The following is a 15,232-nucleotide window of genomic DNA, read 5'->3' as shown; positions in this document are numbered from 1 at the left end:
TTATACTAAACACACATGAAGGAGTGACTTTTGTTTGTGAATGTCCGTTGTCATTTGCTATTACATGTACCATGAGTTTTGTAGAGTTGCAAAATGGGCTTTGTAACAACATTCAAAGCCACATTTCAAAAAAGGTGAGCAACATTTTATACAAAAATCTTGTACAAGTATTTGGTGGACTGATACAGTTTCAAATAATGCTAATCATTGACGATGCCAGTATGCAGCAGATATTATGTATTTATCAACAAATTCAATTTCACGTGCCGATGATAGAGCTGTACGTTGAGTTCGAAAAGCAGTCGGGGTTGGGCGTGGTTGGCGAGGAGGTCAATGTTGATGAGCTCGATGAGTTCGAAGCCAACTATGAAGTCGATGACGAAAACGATGAGGGAGACTTGGCAGGCAATCCGGCAGTGCAAAATGAAGCGGATGCCATTGTAAGCCAGCATCCGTTTGGTGTTCCGTCTTTTATGTGGACTCTAGATCTCGAAGCCATGCATGCCTCGGAATTTCCTAAATATGCGAACATAAGTATGTTATGGTTATTAATTTAAGTTACCCATAGTGTTTATTTTATTTGCCTTGTTTGACTGATGGTGGTGCGCATGTCGTAGGTGAAGGCAACACTGCAGTAGAAGATGGTGAATTTAGTGTTGAAATGGAGTTTGGTTCGAGAGATTCGGTAATATTTGCAATCAAAAGCTACACTATCTCTAGAGGAGTTGATTACCTATGTATGAGTCTGAGCTGCAGACATTCTATGCAAAATGCAAAGATTATGGTGCAGGGTGCGATTGGCTTATCCAAACTAGCTTGATTCGAAAGAAAACTTGTTGGGAGATCAGAAGATACAATGGCAAACACACGTGCACAATGAGCACGATTTCACAAGATCATGCCAAATTAAACTCAGACACAATTGCAGAGGCTATTAGGCTGTTAGTCGAAGCAGACCCATTGATAAAGGTGAAGTCTATTATTACAGAAGTTCAATCCAAGTTCAACTACACTGTAAGTTACCGCAAGACTTGGTTGGCAAAGCAGAAATCTATTACAAAAATTTTCGGTGATTGAAAAGTTTGTTACCAGATTCTGCCAATATGGTTGAAAGCAATGACTGCGAAGATATCAATGTCTCGTGTTCAAATTAAAACGCTCCCCATTTACTGTGAGAGTGAGGAGCTTCAAGGTGCAAGAGTACTATACCGCATTTTTTTGAGCTTCTATCTGTGTATTGTAGCATTTAGACACTACAAGCTACTGGTGCAGGTTGATGGCACGCACCATTATTTTATCCATTACTAAATTATTTTCTGCAATTTTGTCTGTATATACTATATGTATTTAGTGCATCCTTTTCTTTTTAAACCGAGACTGTCTAAATGGCAAAGTAAAGATATAACTAAGGACTTCAATAGAGAAGTATTGAGTTTGAGCCTGGAAGAATGCTAGGATGTCTCTTTATTAACGATGAACGTTTTTAAATTAGGTCATGGGAAATAGAAAAATTAGTCGATTGTAAATAGTATCTACTTAGATAAGACCAAATATTGTTTTCTAATGATGTTTGTCATGCCATGTGTGTTGAAATAACATAAAAGAAACCTACTCATTATATTTTCTAGATGTTTTACCGTGTGGTCCCTTTAAATAAAACAAGTAAACAAACAGCGGTTGAAGAACAAGGAAAGAATAAAAAAATTGACCGAGACATTGTATAGTCTATAGTGTGTATAGTAGAATCATATTAGCCAATAGGTGGCGTTTCCGGAGATGGGTCACTTTCTTGGGTGTCACACATCCTGGAAAATGTACTGGTCAACTTAGACAAAGTATAAGTCTTTCTACATTTCCTTTTCACCTGCAATACTGGGAAGGATCCATGAAATATACTTCGTATTTTCCGCTTCTTTTTTAATAAATTAACTTTGCGTGCCAGTTTGTAAGTCAATCATTGTTGTTTTCTATCAAAATATTGCTTGGGATTGTTGATAGTTTGAAAGACCTTCCTATATTTTAGTGTCTATATAAAAAATATAAATAAATTGGAATATATGTTTGATTAGGAGGAAATGGCTGAAAAGTTTGTTGTACTTGACTTGACCTTGCTCTAGCTTAGTTTCCTTCCAATTTCTACATCTTCTCTCGATAGATCGATCTATTAATTAGTTGAACAAGGAGAAAACAAAAGCAAGTCTAATCTACGCGATTAGCGTGAGACATCGGTAGTTGTTAATTTCATCACAATTCATCCGCAATGCATCTAGAGGTATGAATGAAGTGATAACCGTTCTTTTACATTTGCAGTATTGAATTGTATTATAGCTCAAGATACATATGATTTTGGAATTTGTAGGCGGAGACTTGGACAGCGTTGGTTGTGATATTGTGTTTCCTTGGTTTGATTCTGAAGGAGTCAATTATGGGAGGTAAGAGTTCAAGAGAATCTGGCGGTGATAGGAGGCATGTGCCATCGTACGGTTCTGGTGGTGCTTCATCTTCATCTTGGGACAATTATGGATACTCGCAACCGCCACCGTATGCATATCAACCGTCAATTCAACACCGGCCACCCGCCGCTCCGTATTACGACTATCAACAGCCGAAAAGGAGGTTGGATAGGAGATATTCCAAGATTGCTGATAATTACCGTTCACTCGACGAGGTCAGATTATTCATTCATGATTTCGTATATATAATTGTGTGTTTAATCATTTTTTGAATGCTAGTATCAATGCCATCGTCTAATGGATCATGGAATCTTGTTAAAGTACTGAATTTTTAAAAGAATAAGTATAGAAAATTAATTTATAAGAGTTTAATTTTAATGTATGTGTAAAACTGTTTTATATTGATAGTCTATCAAAATTAAATTCAACTTTTAATTAGTTAAAATTATCTAACTTTTTTATTGTAAAATTATATTTTTAATCTTTATTTTTTGGACAATTTTGAATTTTGAATTTAAGATTTAGAATTTTAAATTTAGAATTTAAGATTTAGGGTTTAAAATTTAGGATAAAAAGAGAATTTCAAAAAGTTAATTGAAAAATAGTTAATTCCCTTAAAATATTTTGAAAATATTCTGGACCCAGGTTAAAATCTTTTTCAAATAAAGTGAAACCTGTTCTACTTCCTTCTTTGTAAGATTTGTGATGTTAGCACTAAAAGGTTAAAAGATAACACTTGGAGACCTCGCATGACCAAAAAATTCAAGCTATAGACAGTAGCTTGTAACAAGCTAAGGTTGGTTTTTCATAAATTATATGGATGAAACTAACTGCTGAATTTCTATCGCTTTTCCCCTCAAATTTCAATATATTAATTTACATATTCATAACAAATATTATTATAGATCTATCAGTATCAACTATTCTTTGGGCTGATCTATTTGACTCAACAAAGAAAACCATTCTGAATGTATATTGCACACAGGTTACTGCTGCTCTTTCACAAGCTGGCCTAGAATCTTCTAATCTCATTGTCGGCATTGATTTCACAAAAAGCAATGAGTGGACAGGTTTTATATCCTATTCACTTCTTGATCATTGAATCTCTTGTAGTAATTTGTGGTACTAAATTTATACCATTAACTTTGAAAATCAGGAAAGAGATCATTCAACCGAAAAAGTTTACATCACCTCGGAAATGGCCATAATCCTTATGAACAGGCGATCTCCATTATTGGGACAACTCTATCTGCCTTTGACGAGGATAACTTGATTCCATGTTTTGGATTCGGAGATGGTAATGCCACCCAGATTTACAGATAGATCTTCATGTTTTTCCCATTGCTTGCATTTCCAAATTGCAATCTTGATTTTCTTTCCTGTGTTTCTCTCCCATTGTCAGCATCAACACATGATCAAGATGTCTTCAGTTTCTACCCAGATGATAGATTCTGCAATGGATTTGAGGAAGTTTTGTCAAAATACAGAGAAATTGTTCCTCGTCTCAAACTAGCAGGTGTTGCCCTCACCAGTTATCATAGTTCTTAGATAGCATTTTTGAATCAGGCCAAGTAGTATGTATAACTCATTGCATTTAACTATGTGACAGGACCCACTTCTTTTGCACCTATTATTGAGATGGCAATGACTATTGTTGAGCAAAGTGGTGGCCAATATCATGTCTTGCTAATAATTGCTGATGGACAGGTAGGTATCTTTCATACATATGTATGTATGTATGTGCTTCCATTGCTAATTTTTTGTTATGAATGTTAAGCATAAACTCCAATTTGCATCGATGATACTCAAAATGTTGGCACAGGTGACCAGAAGCGTTGACACAGAGCGTGGCCAGTTAAGTCCACAGGAACAGAAGACAATTGATGCAATTGTAAAAGCCAGGTGATTATTTTTGCTTTCTCTCTTCTGTAATTCCCATTCTCCATTCTTATATTTTTCACAAATTGCAGTGAGTATCCACTGTCAATAGTTTTGGTGGGAGTTGGAGATGGACCATGGGATATGATGAGGGAATTTGATGATAACATTCCTGCTCGAGCCTTCGACAATTTCCAGGTCTCGTAATTCACTTAGACTTAGCCTTAACCTTACTCACTTCCCAAATTTCATATGTTCATAACTATAATGACATGTGTTTTATGTCCTGCCAGTTTGTGAATTTTACTGAAATAATGTCAAAGAATGTAGATTCAGAAAGGAAAGAGACAGAGTTTGCTCTATCAGCTCTGATGGAGATACCTTCTCAATATAAGGCAACCATAGACCATGGCATATTGGGGTATGAAAATATGGTACCACTACTCCTCATAGTCTTAGTTTGATATGTGTACGTACATGTTTCCCTGAATCTTGTGTTGTTTTAATTGATGAAATTAGTGCTCGGAGGGGATATTCACCGGACAGGGTTGCTTTACCTCCACCTCAATATGACAGGGCTTCCAGCAGCAACAACATATCTTTTCGCAGTAATAGTTTTCAGCAGAGTACTCCTTCGCATACTGGCTATGATAATGCAGTTAGTACCAGTGCAGAATCATCACCGGGTGGCTTATATGATCATAAGGTATTAACATCATTCTATTCAACCTCAGATTCAACTTGACTAGCATATTTTCGTGATTTGATCATCATGATTCATGATCTAATGGTGAATTGCAGCTTTGTCCAATTTGTCTTACTAATGGGAAGGATATGGCCTTTGGTTGTGGGCATCAGGTAAGCAATTATATATATATATATATATATATATATATATATCAGTCAACTTGATTATAAGACTTTATGAAATGTTCTAATTCACATATCACCTTTTTCTCACATGACAGACTTGTTGTAACTGTGGAGAGAATCTTGAATTCTGCCCCATTTGCAGGAGCACAATCGATACTAGAATAAAGCTTTACTAGTTAACTTGGCTCAAACCCTTGTTTCTGTGGCACATGCATACATTGCTAGAACAAGGTTAGCTCATATATCATTCATAAACTTAGCTTTCTATTGATGGCATTGAATAAGTCAAAAAAAGTTAACTAACGTGGCAGAGTATATGCAGGGGACCTTGATGGATATGTAGTTAGCCTTGTACACAAAACTACGTTCACGATTTCGAACTAATGTTCCAACTTAATCATACTTGTTTATAGAGAGAGTGGGTTGCCGCCTTGTATATATGAAGTTTGATTTGTGTGTCGTGAGAAAAAGACTTGGTTCATCTAGATTTATTTTGACGTATGTATAATAGTGTTTGTTTTAGCTTTCTTTTCTTGTTTGTGATTTTGGTTGATGTAGCCCGTAGAGAATCAGAAACTAAATCTGTATTATTTGATTTAATTTTATTTGATTAGTTGCATTTCATGAATTTTTAGCATGATATATCCACCTCAGACTACATTCTCAACCTAATAAAAAAAAGGGTATATATATTTGCACTTTAATAACCATGAAAGACAACGGCCACATGAATAAGTATACTCCTGTACTCGATGATTGTGAATAAAGAAGTTAATTTAAAGCATAAGCCCCTGTAGGAAACAAAATAAAAATAAAGGTGTATTCTTTTCTTTTAAAAAAGGTCAGAGAGAAATGAGAGATCAGCAGAGAAGCAAATACACGGATGATGGATGCATGTAGAAATCAAGTAAGAAAGAAAGAATACAAGACGAAAAGGAACGTTGTAGTAGAAGCAATATATAGTCGTCTATATATGCTCCAAAATAAAAAGCAACAACCCACTGATCTTTATCCTTCTCTTGAAGCAAACAATTAAGAGTATAAGATGCAAACTACTATATTGGCATTCTCTGAGACGGATGCCATGTTGATGCAGGTCTTTTTTCTTTAACAAATTATATATAGGTTGCGTCTCATATTATTAAGCTTTAACTGGATGGAGTCACGATACGTTCTGTGAAGTTCTAACATGACATACTACACTTAGCTCTTTTCTTAAACACTTCAGCTTATTAGCCCAACTATATATATTTTCTTTGACGGCAAACATCGGTAATCAATAATTAATCTATTTGAGAAACTGTTGCTTTTACGCCATAACAATATTAAGAAAAACCATGCAGCACTTGCTAGAGTAAGTAGTGAACGGCATCTTATCAAATATACGGTGTGCGGCTTTAATTAATTTGTTTAATTAAAAGAAAAGATTCGGGATTTAAAACCTACCAAACTTATAGATGATTGTAATGAGTTTTTTTCTATTGTGTAGCTTAATAAGTTTCGTATTTTTCTAGTAAGAAAATAATGATAGGATAAAGTTCAATAAAGAAATGGTGCGTGTTTTATGAGTCATCCAAGCCATAATAAATAGATGTGAAGCATATCCGTCCTTTATTTTCCCTCAAAGAAAAGAAAGAAGAAATGGAAAGGAGAAGATGCTCCACCTTTTTAGTGTTGTTATTGACACTCCAAGTGGTGAAGGCTCTGACGGAGGAGGTTCCACTAAGCACGAATTCACGGTGGATAGTAAACCAACAAGGGAAGAGGGTGAAGCTTGCGTGCGTCAATTGGGTGTCCCATCTAGAACCCGTGGTGGCGGAGGGGCTCAGCAAGAAGCCAGTGGATGTGATCTCGAAGGGTATAAAGTCCATGGGCTTCAACTGTGTGAGGCTCACTTGGCCCATTCTGTTGGTCACCAATGACTCCCTCGCTTCTCTAACCGTTAGACAATCATTTCAGAGCCTTGGCCTAACTGATTCCGTTGCTGGCATCCAAGCCAATAACCCCTCCATCATCGATCTCAATCTCATCCAAGCTTTTCAGGTCTCTAACCCATTATAATATTCCTTAATTTGTTCCCACATGATGCTTTTCTATTATTTATTTATTGCTACAAATACATGCTGACATGCGTGATGCTTATGTGATAGCGATATTGACTATAAATTAAATTTCCTTTGTGGCAAGTGGCCACTAATAAAAACATATTATATATCAACAATTATACTCCCTGCTTATATTCAACTGTGTTGTAACATAGTTTAAGAGCTTAATTAGTTGGACATCTCTCTCAACCACCTAACATATTAAATACATGATTCTTTTAGTGGCAGGCCATTTCATTTTTTTATTTCTTATCATTTAAATTTAAATATTACGTGTGTTTCTTAAGATGGTTTTTCGCCTATTTTTGACTTACACTTAATTTTTTTAATGAAGTGTAGAAGTTTGTTAGTATCAAAATCAAAACATAGTGTGTCATTTATGTGTAACTCAAATTATTGAAATTGAATAGATGCATTTAGTGTTTTGAAAGAATAACAATGTATTGCAAATCAGGCAGTGGTGAAAAGTCTCGGGGACAACGATGTGATGGTGATCTTGGACAACCACATAACCGAACCAGGTTGGTGCTGCAATAACAACGATGGCAATGGCTTCTTCGGCGATAAATATTTCAACCCAGACCTCTGGATCCAAGGCCTCACCAAGATGGCCACTATTTTCAACGGAGTCACCAACGTTGTAGGCATGAGCTTAAGAAACGAGCTTCGTGGCCCTAGACAGAATGTCAACGATTGGTACAAGTATGATATCTCTAAATAACTCTCTCTTAGGGTTTTGAGATTTGGAATTTACGTTATTGTCCTTGCGTTGTTTATGAACATGAAGGTATATGGTGAAAGGAGCGGAAGCGGTTCATGCAGCGAACCCAAATGTGATTGTAATCTTGTCTGGCTTAAGTTTTGACAAGGACTTATCGTTCGTTAGGAATAGAGCAGTGCAAGTGTCTTTTAAGGGGAAACTAGTTTTTGAGGCGCACTGGTATGCCTTCACGGATGGTCAAGCTTGGGTTCAAGGGAACCCCAACCAAGTGTGTGGACAAGTGTCCGCAAACGTCATCACCAATTCTGCTTTCTTGCTGGACCAAGGATGGCCCTTGTTTTTCAGCGAGTTTGGGTTGGACATGAGAGGTACCAATCTTAATGATAATAGGTACATCACCTGCTTCATGGCTCTTGCGGCTGACCTGGACTTCGATTGGGCCTATTGGACTCTTGTTGGCAGTTATTATTTTAGACAAGGCGTTGCTGGAATGGAAGAGTTTTATGGGCTTCTTACTTGGGACTGGGCCAATGTTAGAAATACTACGTTCTTGCAAAGGATCTCTTCCCTACAACTTCCCTTCCGAGGTAAGCAAAAGCCCACTGATTTGGCCCATTGAAGTGTGTTTAGGTGTTTAATTTACGTCTTGTTTTTTATGTAGGACCAGGCATAACACAAGGTAATCCATACAAAGTGATTTACCATCCTTTGACGGGGCTTTGTGTGACAAGGAAGTCAATACAAGACCCATTGAGGTTGGGCCCTTGTTCTAACTCTGATGGTTGGAAGTATACGCCTCAAAAGATACTAAACGTAATGGGAACTTACTATTGCTTACAAGCGGATCAAGAAGGAAATCCTGCAAAACTTAGCATAATTTGCTCTGCTTCTAACTCTAAATGGGAAATGATCTCAGACTCAAAGTTGCACCTCTCCTCTAACCTCACCGATGGTTCTAAGGTTTGTTTGGATATAGATTCCAACAATAATATTGTGACCAATGCTTGCAAATGCTTGAGCACAGATCATACTTGTGACCCTGGAAGCCAATGGTTCAAACTTGTTGACACTGGAAGCTCAGCAACCTCATCCATGTTGGATTTACCATATGCTTTATGGGATTCATTATTCGAGTTAACAAATCTGCTTTCAAAGGCATATTTGTAAATTTATTTGACAATTTGTACTCAAGTGTATTGGCATTAATTATGTAGAGTCTTGCTTAGCAAATGATAAATGTACGATAAAAGCATTGAGCGCAAGGGTGTTAATTGGAAGTTGGAACATGATTATCTTTACATCATCTAAATTAGTATACGTTAATATTGCCACATTTATCTTTATCACAACTAGCACTCAACATAATCGTAGAGTAGCTGCAACAAATGTAAACTAATCATTACTGAAGTGTTGAAAGTTAAATGGTCTGATTCCTTCATATCATAAAAAGTTGTGTGAATTTTATACCTTTCTTATATATCTTAACTTGTAAACATATGATTCCTTCAGTACTAGTAACTTTTGCAAGGTGTGAATCCAAAAGTTTGATCGAAGAATATATAGAGCACTTAGTTACTAGATTACTAATGAAGAACATTTAGCAAAACTTTAAGTTACTCATAAAGTACAACGATACAAATTAAAAAGCTTACACCACTCGTGTGATAATCCATTAATCTTACAAGTGTTTAGCAGAACATACCAACTACAAGAAAGCCATAAAATAAAGGTGATCGATACTGGCGAGCCTTTATCTGAAATCTCAGATTCTCCATGGTTACTTTATAGAGGAGTTAAACCCGAGAACAAGCAAGGTAGAAATTTAATAAACTTGGAATGAATGAATAATTATATATAAGGCTTAAGAGGTAGCTAGCTACCATTGCTCCTAACTAGTATCTGTTAAATTCCACTGTGCCTTTTGCTGCAGCAGCATTACTTGATTCTTGTTGAAGATGGCAATGGTGCCCAGGAAGTTGCAATCCCACTTTTTTTCAGCATCAGATGACAGTACAATGACCAAACAAATTCGTGCCACTCATGCTCCTGTTGATGATGAACGCATTGATGTTAGGCCTCTTCTTAATGTGGTTCAACACATTTTCAACTCTGCTGCTTCTATCATCCCTGGCATTGTTCAGGTATATCTTATTTAAATAGTTTCCGTTATAGAAAACTACCTTCGATTCTTTTAAGATTATCTTATTTTAACAAAGACACTTTTCTAATATAATATATGAATATCTTTTGATGCATCTTATTAAAGTATAGTTATTAAATATTTGACTTGTGCTGAAACTTCACACAGGGAAAGCCAGCGAAATTGGATGGCTTAATGGATAGCTTCCAACAATCTGAGTTAACTGACATGCTAGATATCACCTCCCACACAATTAACAAAGTTTCATGCGAGGTTTTGTTTTTATTTTTTTATTTTTGAAAAATTAATTGTTTCATATATGATTATATATACACTCTATTCTCTTAATGCCTTCATGGTTGTGTCAGATATCTTGCAAGTGTTTGAGTGGTGGAGATGCACATGCCACAACCATGGGGATACTAAGCATGCTGTCAAGGTATTCATGGGAGGCCAAGGTGGTGATAGCATTGGCGGCATTCGCGACCAACTTTGGCAAGTTCTGGCTTCTGGCTCAGGTTCATGCCACCAACCCTCTTGCCAGGTCTGTTGCAATGTTGAAACACATCCATGAAACGCTGGAACAAGTGAATGAATTGGGACCCAAGTTTGAAGCAATCAGCCACCTTCTCAAGGCCATGTTGGATGTAACCAACTACATTATGCAGTTCCATGAGCTTCCCTCTCAGTACATTGACCCTGAAGCACCAGAGACGCTAGCTGCCTCCAATCTTATTCCAAGTGCTGTCTATTGGACCATTCGGAGTATCATCGCCTGCGCAACACAGATTCTAGGCATCATTGGCCTCGGTCAAGGGTATTAATCAATATAAAATATCCTAGCAGCTCATGATTTTTGAGATCAAATGCAAATTCTGAATTAAACTTGTCTGTTTTTGTCTTAGATTCATGTCATCAACAATAGAGACTTGGGAACTTTCCAGTTTGGCTCATAAGCTCAGTAACATAAACAGCCACCTTCTTAAGCAACTTGACCTCTGTCGTCAACATTTAGGTATGCCAGTCTTATTTGCTTATTCACAACAATGATACATACGTTGAAGAAACGCTTGAAATATCATGTTATGATGCAGATGATAACAAACAACGAGAAGCATTTGAAACACTTCAGATCCTTTTTCAGACATCCCACCCTGACAACATGAAGATTCTCAAAGCCTTGATTTACAACAAGGATGATATGTTGCCATTGTTTGATGGCTCTACCAAACAACGGGTTAACCCTGATATTTAACTTATGATCATGTTTGCCCATTAGTTCTTACACCATTAGATGTAGTAATACCATCATCCAATGCTTCATCTTCAGGTTAGCATTGAGGTGCTGCGGAAGAAAATTGTGTTACTCTACATAACAGACCTCCATCATATTTCTGATCAAGAAATCATGATCTTTGAACAAATGTATCAAGAATCACGCCAGGAATCGAGCAGGTTTGAGAGCCAATACGAATTAGTTTGGATCCCAATTGTGGATAAGGGAACCCCATGGACAGAAGAGAAACAAAACAAGTTTGTGAAGCTGCAATCTATGATGACTTGGTACTCACTCTACGACCCTTCCATGTTGGAGCCAGCAACCATCAGGTACATAAAAGAGGTGTGGCTTTTCAATAATGTCAAGCCAATAATTGTAGTTCTGGATCAGCAAGGAAAGGTTGTTAACCTGAATGCAATACACATGATGTGGATTTGGGGAAGCTTGGCTTATCCTTTCTCCAGTTCAAGGGAGGAAGCATTGTGGAAGCAAGAATCATGGCGGCTTGAACTGTTGGCAGATACAATACATCCATCTCTCTATGATTGGGTATAGTATAGTCCTCCCATTCTTTCTTTAGATAATTTCATAATGCACTTCCATATATGATTTTTAAACTCCTTCCAGATAGCACAAGGCACATACATATGCTTGTACGGAGGGGACGACATAGAGTGGATTCGGAAGTTCACAAGGAAGGCACGATCACTGGCAGAAACTCTCAAGTTACCACTGGAGATGATCTATGTAGGGAGAAGCAACCCAGGAGAAAAGGTTCGAAAAATCAACACGGTCATCGAAGAAGAAAAGTTAAGCAACACACTCCCTGACCCTGGGCTCACCCTTATATGGTTCTTCTGGGTTAGGCTGGAGAGCATGTGGCACTCAAAACTGCAGCAGGAAAAAAAAGTGGAAAATGATGAGATAATGCAGGAGATAATGAGGATTCTAGGCTTTGACAGCAGTGAGCAAGGGTGGGTTGTGATGAGCAGAGGCACAGAGAATATGATGGCAAAGGGAAAGGGAGACACATTCCTGAATTGCCTCAATGACTATGATCAATGGAAGGACAAGGCAGAGGACAAGGGGGTTTTGCCTGCAATGGATGATTATATTCAAGGATTACAAACCCCACATCATTGTAATCGCTTGATACTGCCGGGAACCAATGGCAGAATCCCAGATAAGGTGGTTTGTGTCGAATGCGGCCGTCCCATGGAAAAGTTCTACATGTATCGCTGCTGCACAGACTGAAATATCAAATCAACTTCATATTTCATATGTATGCTTACGCCATTTGAACCCCCTTTTTCTTGTTAATTTAGACCCAAACACCATACAAAATAAAAGTCTACTCTCCAAACAAAAAGTGAGTCAGTAATATCTTTCAATTTAGACTCCAAGATGTACTTCCATTTAGTCCTACTGTTTTGTAAAGTTTAACCTCCAAACACTGATCAATCTATGGTTGTTTATACTTGATTCCATCTGCATTTATGACTCCATTTTTTTGGGGGGTTTTACAAGACAATAGATTGTGGAAGAGAGTTTTATTTTTACTTTTACATTAAAGAACAATGTGCTAAGTTCTAACAAGTAATTAAGAATGGTAAAATAAGATTAACAAGGCAAATAAATGGTCATTGTGGAGTAGATTTAGTGGCAGTGGTAACAGAGTTCCATATCTGTGCAAGAGGGGCAATGACACGAGACATGATAGCACCCATTCCTCTAAGTGTGGCAGCAGAGGCAATCCCAATTGCAACAGTCTCAACATAACAAGGCTTTGAATCAAGTTTCGTGTCAAGAACAGCTAGTCTGCCATTAGCTGCATCCATCTTCCTTGAAGAATCAACCAACAGCTTGTCCTTTTTCCCTCCCTCTGCCGGACGATATCACTCCGGATCCTCTATCCATCCCTTGGGATTCATAATGTGATATCAGCTCCTTTGGCGACCGAATCTTCCTTTTCTGGTTTGGTTTCGATGAGGGTGATGCATTTGGAATTGGTGGCTTCTCCATTTCTAAGAGCTCTTCCCAGTTAAGTCACCAGAACCTGCGGATCCAGTGTCATGAAATCATCAGAGAGATGTCATTTTTGCTACAAATACTAACGGGCAATACTAGGTGACCATAAAAATTTTATTTTTTGCCATCAATTAGCCAATACTAACTTATACTCATATTTATATGTATTTATAAAAAATATATAATTTATATTTATGCTTATTAAAATTTACATAAATAAAATAATATAATTTACACTCATATTTTTTAAAATTTACATAGGTAAATGATAATTTGATATTTATGATAATTAAATAATGACTAAAATTATTAGTACGATCTCTCACCTTTAAATATTTTGTTTCATATTTTTTTAAATCTTATTTATAAAATAAATAATATATTTTCTCTTTCATAAATTTTTTTTTTAATCAAAGATAGGAGATTCGAACCCGTAACTTCTTAATTGAGTACGGAGAGACTATGCCATTTGAGCTATTACTCATTGGCTCTTTCATAATTTTTTTTATCTCAACTATAAAATAAATGATGAATAAAATTTAAAATTTAAAGTATCCAATCCCAAATTTTCATACTTTGATTGTACTAATAGACAGGTAGCATAATGTAGCTCAAAAAAGATTAAAGCACGCTGTTTAAAACTAGTTAATTAAGAAATTTGATATATGCTTCAGAAACAAGAACATCTCCAACTTCAATATAAAAAAGGATTTTCACGAGAAGAAGCAACCAAACAAAAGAAAAGTAAAAATACGAAGAAGTGAATGTGTGTAAACAACACGACCGCGAAAGAAACTACGATAGTAAGGATTCGTAGTAAAGATTGATATAAGCTTTCGTTGACACGTTGATACGAAAAGTAACCTAGGATAAGATGGAAGATCAAAGAAAGGGACTCCTCTACCTCAATTTGATTTCCTGATACAACAGTTAAGGGAATCACTCTACCTCACATGTTCACACCTAAGTTTCTCAAAGAAATTTAAAAAAAAAAATTCATTCATCAAATTAAAAAAAAAAGTGGCTACCAAGTTTTAGAAGGTTTTTATACCTCTTAAATTTAAAACACCTAACTCATAAGTTCACTAGAATAAAAAAAAAAGGGTCAAATCATAACTAGGCCTAAAATAAATAAATAACAAAAATAAAATAAATATAAAATAAATTCTAAGAAAGTGATGTCTCTTTTAATTCATCTTGACTAATGAGAGTCTTTAATGCATCTTGTAAAATAGTGAGACGTTTGACTTTTGATAATTGTTAATCATTGTCTTGCCCAATTCTTGATGCATCTCCTAAACACATGATTTAACCATGTTTGCAAAACCTTCTTTTATTCTTTTAGTTGTTGCTCTTGTAATTGGACCAATTGGCATATGACAATTCTTAATTTGTCCCACATGGCTCGTATCATTCCCTCTCTCCTGAAAAAGATTCGTCCTCGAATCTGCATCACAATCAAAAGGAGATAGGTCAGAGACATTAAAAGTAGCTGATACATTATAATCACGCAGAAGGTCAATCTTGTAAGCATTGTTATTGATCCTTTCGAGCACTTGAAATGGACCATCACTCCTAGGGTCTAACTTGGATTTTCTTTGAGTAGGAAACCTCTCCTTTCTCAAATGAACACATACCCAGTCACCAAGTTCAAAGACAAGTTGTCTTCGACCTTTATTCACCCGTTGAACTGTCAACTTATTTTTCTTTTCAAGCGATTCACGTGCTTTCAAGTGCATTGCTTTAACCTTTTCA

At 36.5% G+C, this 15,232-nt stretch overlaps 3 protein-coding genes and 1 non-coding gene across 5 annotated transcripts; 3 read left to right on the top strand and 1 right to left on the bottom strand.

Annotated features, from left to right (window-relative positions):
- The first annotated feature begins 1,752 nt into the window (after positions 1-1,752).
- Positions 1,753-5,832, top strand: LOC112734343 (E3 ubiquitin-protein ligase RGLG5). 2 transcript variants are annotated; one of them, XM_072233628.1, is made up of 13 exons: positions 1,753-2,272; positions 2,360-2,668; positions 3,439-3,523; positions 3,610-3,750; positions 3,856-3,969; positions 4,063-4,160; positions 4,276-4,355; positions 4,424-4,529; positions 4,625-4,752; positions 4,851-5,037; positions 5,133-5,189; positions 5,300-5,435; positions 5,527-5,832. In XM_072233628.1, the coding sequence occupies exons 1-12, from the start codon at positions 2,261-2,263 to the stop codon at positions 5,378-5,380; spliced, it is 1,398 nt and encodes a 465-aa protein (XP_072089729.1). In that variant the 5' UTR covers positions 1,753-2,260; the 3' UTR covers positions 5,381-5,435; positions 5,527-5,832. The 2 variants fall into 2 exon arrangements, with proteins under 2 accessions (XP_072089729.1, XP_072089730.1); XM_072233629.1 differs by having other exon boundaries at positions 1,792-2,272; positions 5,516-5,832.
- A 213-nt stretch (positions 5,833-6,045) lies between these two features.
- On the top strand, positions 6,046-9,328 carry LOC112734342 (glycosyl hydrolase 5 family protein). Its single transcript, XM_025783607.3, has 4 exons — positions 6,046-7,247; positions 7,764-8,011; positions 8,097-8,617; positions 8,692-9,328. The coding sequence occupies exons 1-4, from the start codon at positions 6,846-6,848 to the stop codon at positions 9,195-9,197; spliced, it is 1,677 nt and encodes a 558-aa protein (XP_025639392.1). The 5' UTR covers positions 6,046-6,845; the 3' UTR covers positions 9,198-9,328.
- Positions 9,329-9,841: 513 nt separating this feature from the next.
- Positions 9,842-12,928, top strand: LOC112734341 (protein SIEVE ELEMENT OCCLUSION B). The gene is made up of 7 exons (XM_025783606.2): positions 9,842-10,171; positions 10,339-10,443; positions 10,539-10,987; positions 11,076-11,185; positions 11,265-11,407; positions 11,501-11,998; positions 12,077-12,928. Exons 1-7 carry the CDS (start codon positions 9,986-9,988, stop codon positions 12,701-12,703), a joined length of 2,118 nt encoding a protein of 705 aa, XP_025639391.1. The 5' UTR covers positions 9,842-9,985; the 3' UTR covers positions 12,704-12,928.
- Positions 12,929-14,055: 1,127 nt separating this feature from the next.
- Positions 14,056-14,207, bottom strand: LOC112739711 (small nucleolar RNA snoR137). The gene has a single exon (XR_003170647.1). It is a non-coding gene; the product is annotated as a small nucleolar RNA snoR137 (small nucleolar RNA).
- Between the last annotated feature and the right edge of the window lie 1,025 nt (positions 14,208-15,232).

The sequence above is a fragment of the Arachis hypogaea genome, chromosome 3 (genome assembly GCF_003086295.3).
Source record: "Arachis hypogaea cultivar Tifrunner chromosome 3, arahy.Tifrunner.gnm2.J5K5, whole genome shotgun sequence".
In the NCBI taxonomy this organism is placed as follows: Eukaryota; Viridiplantae; Streptophyta; class Magnoliopsida; order Fabales; family Fabaceae; genus Arachis; species Arachis hypogaea.
This window is presented reverse-complemented; position numbering and strand designations above follow the sequence as displayed.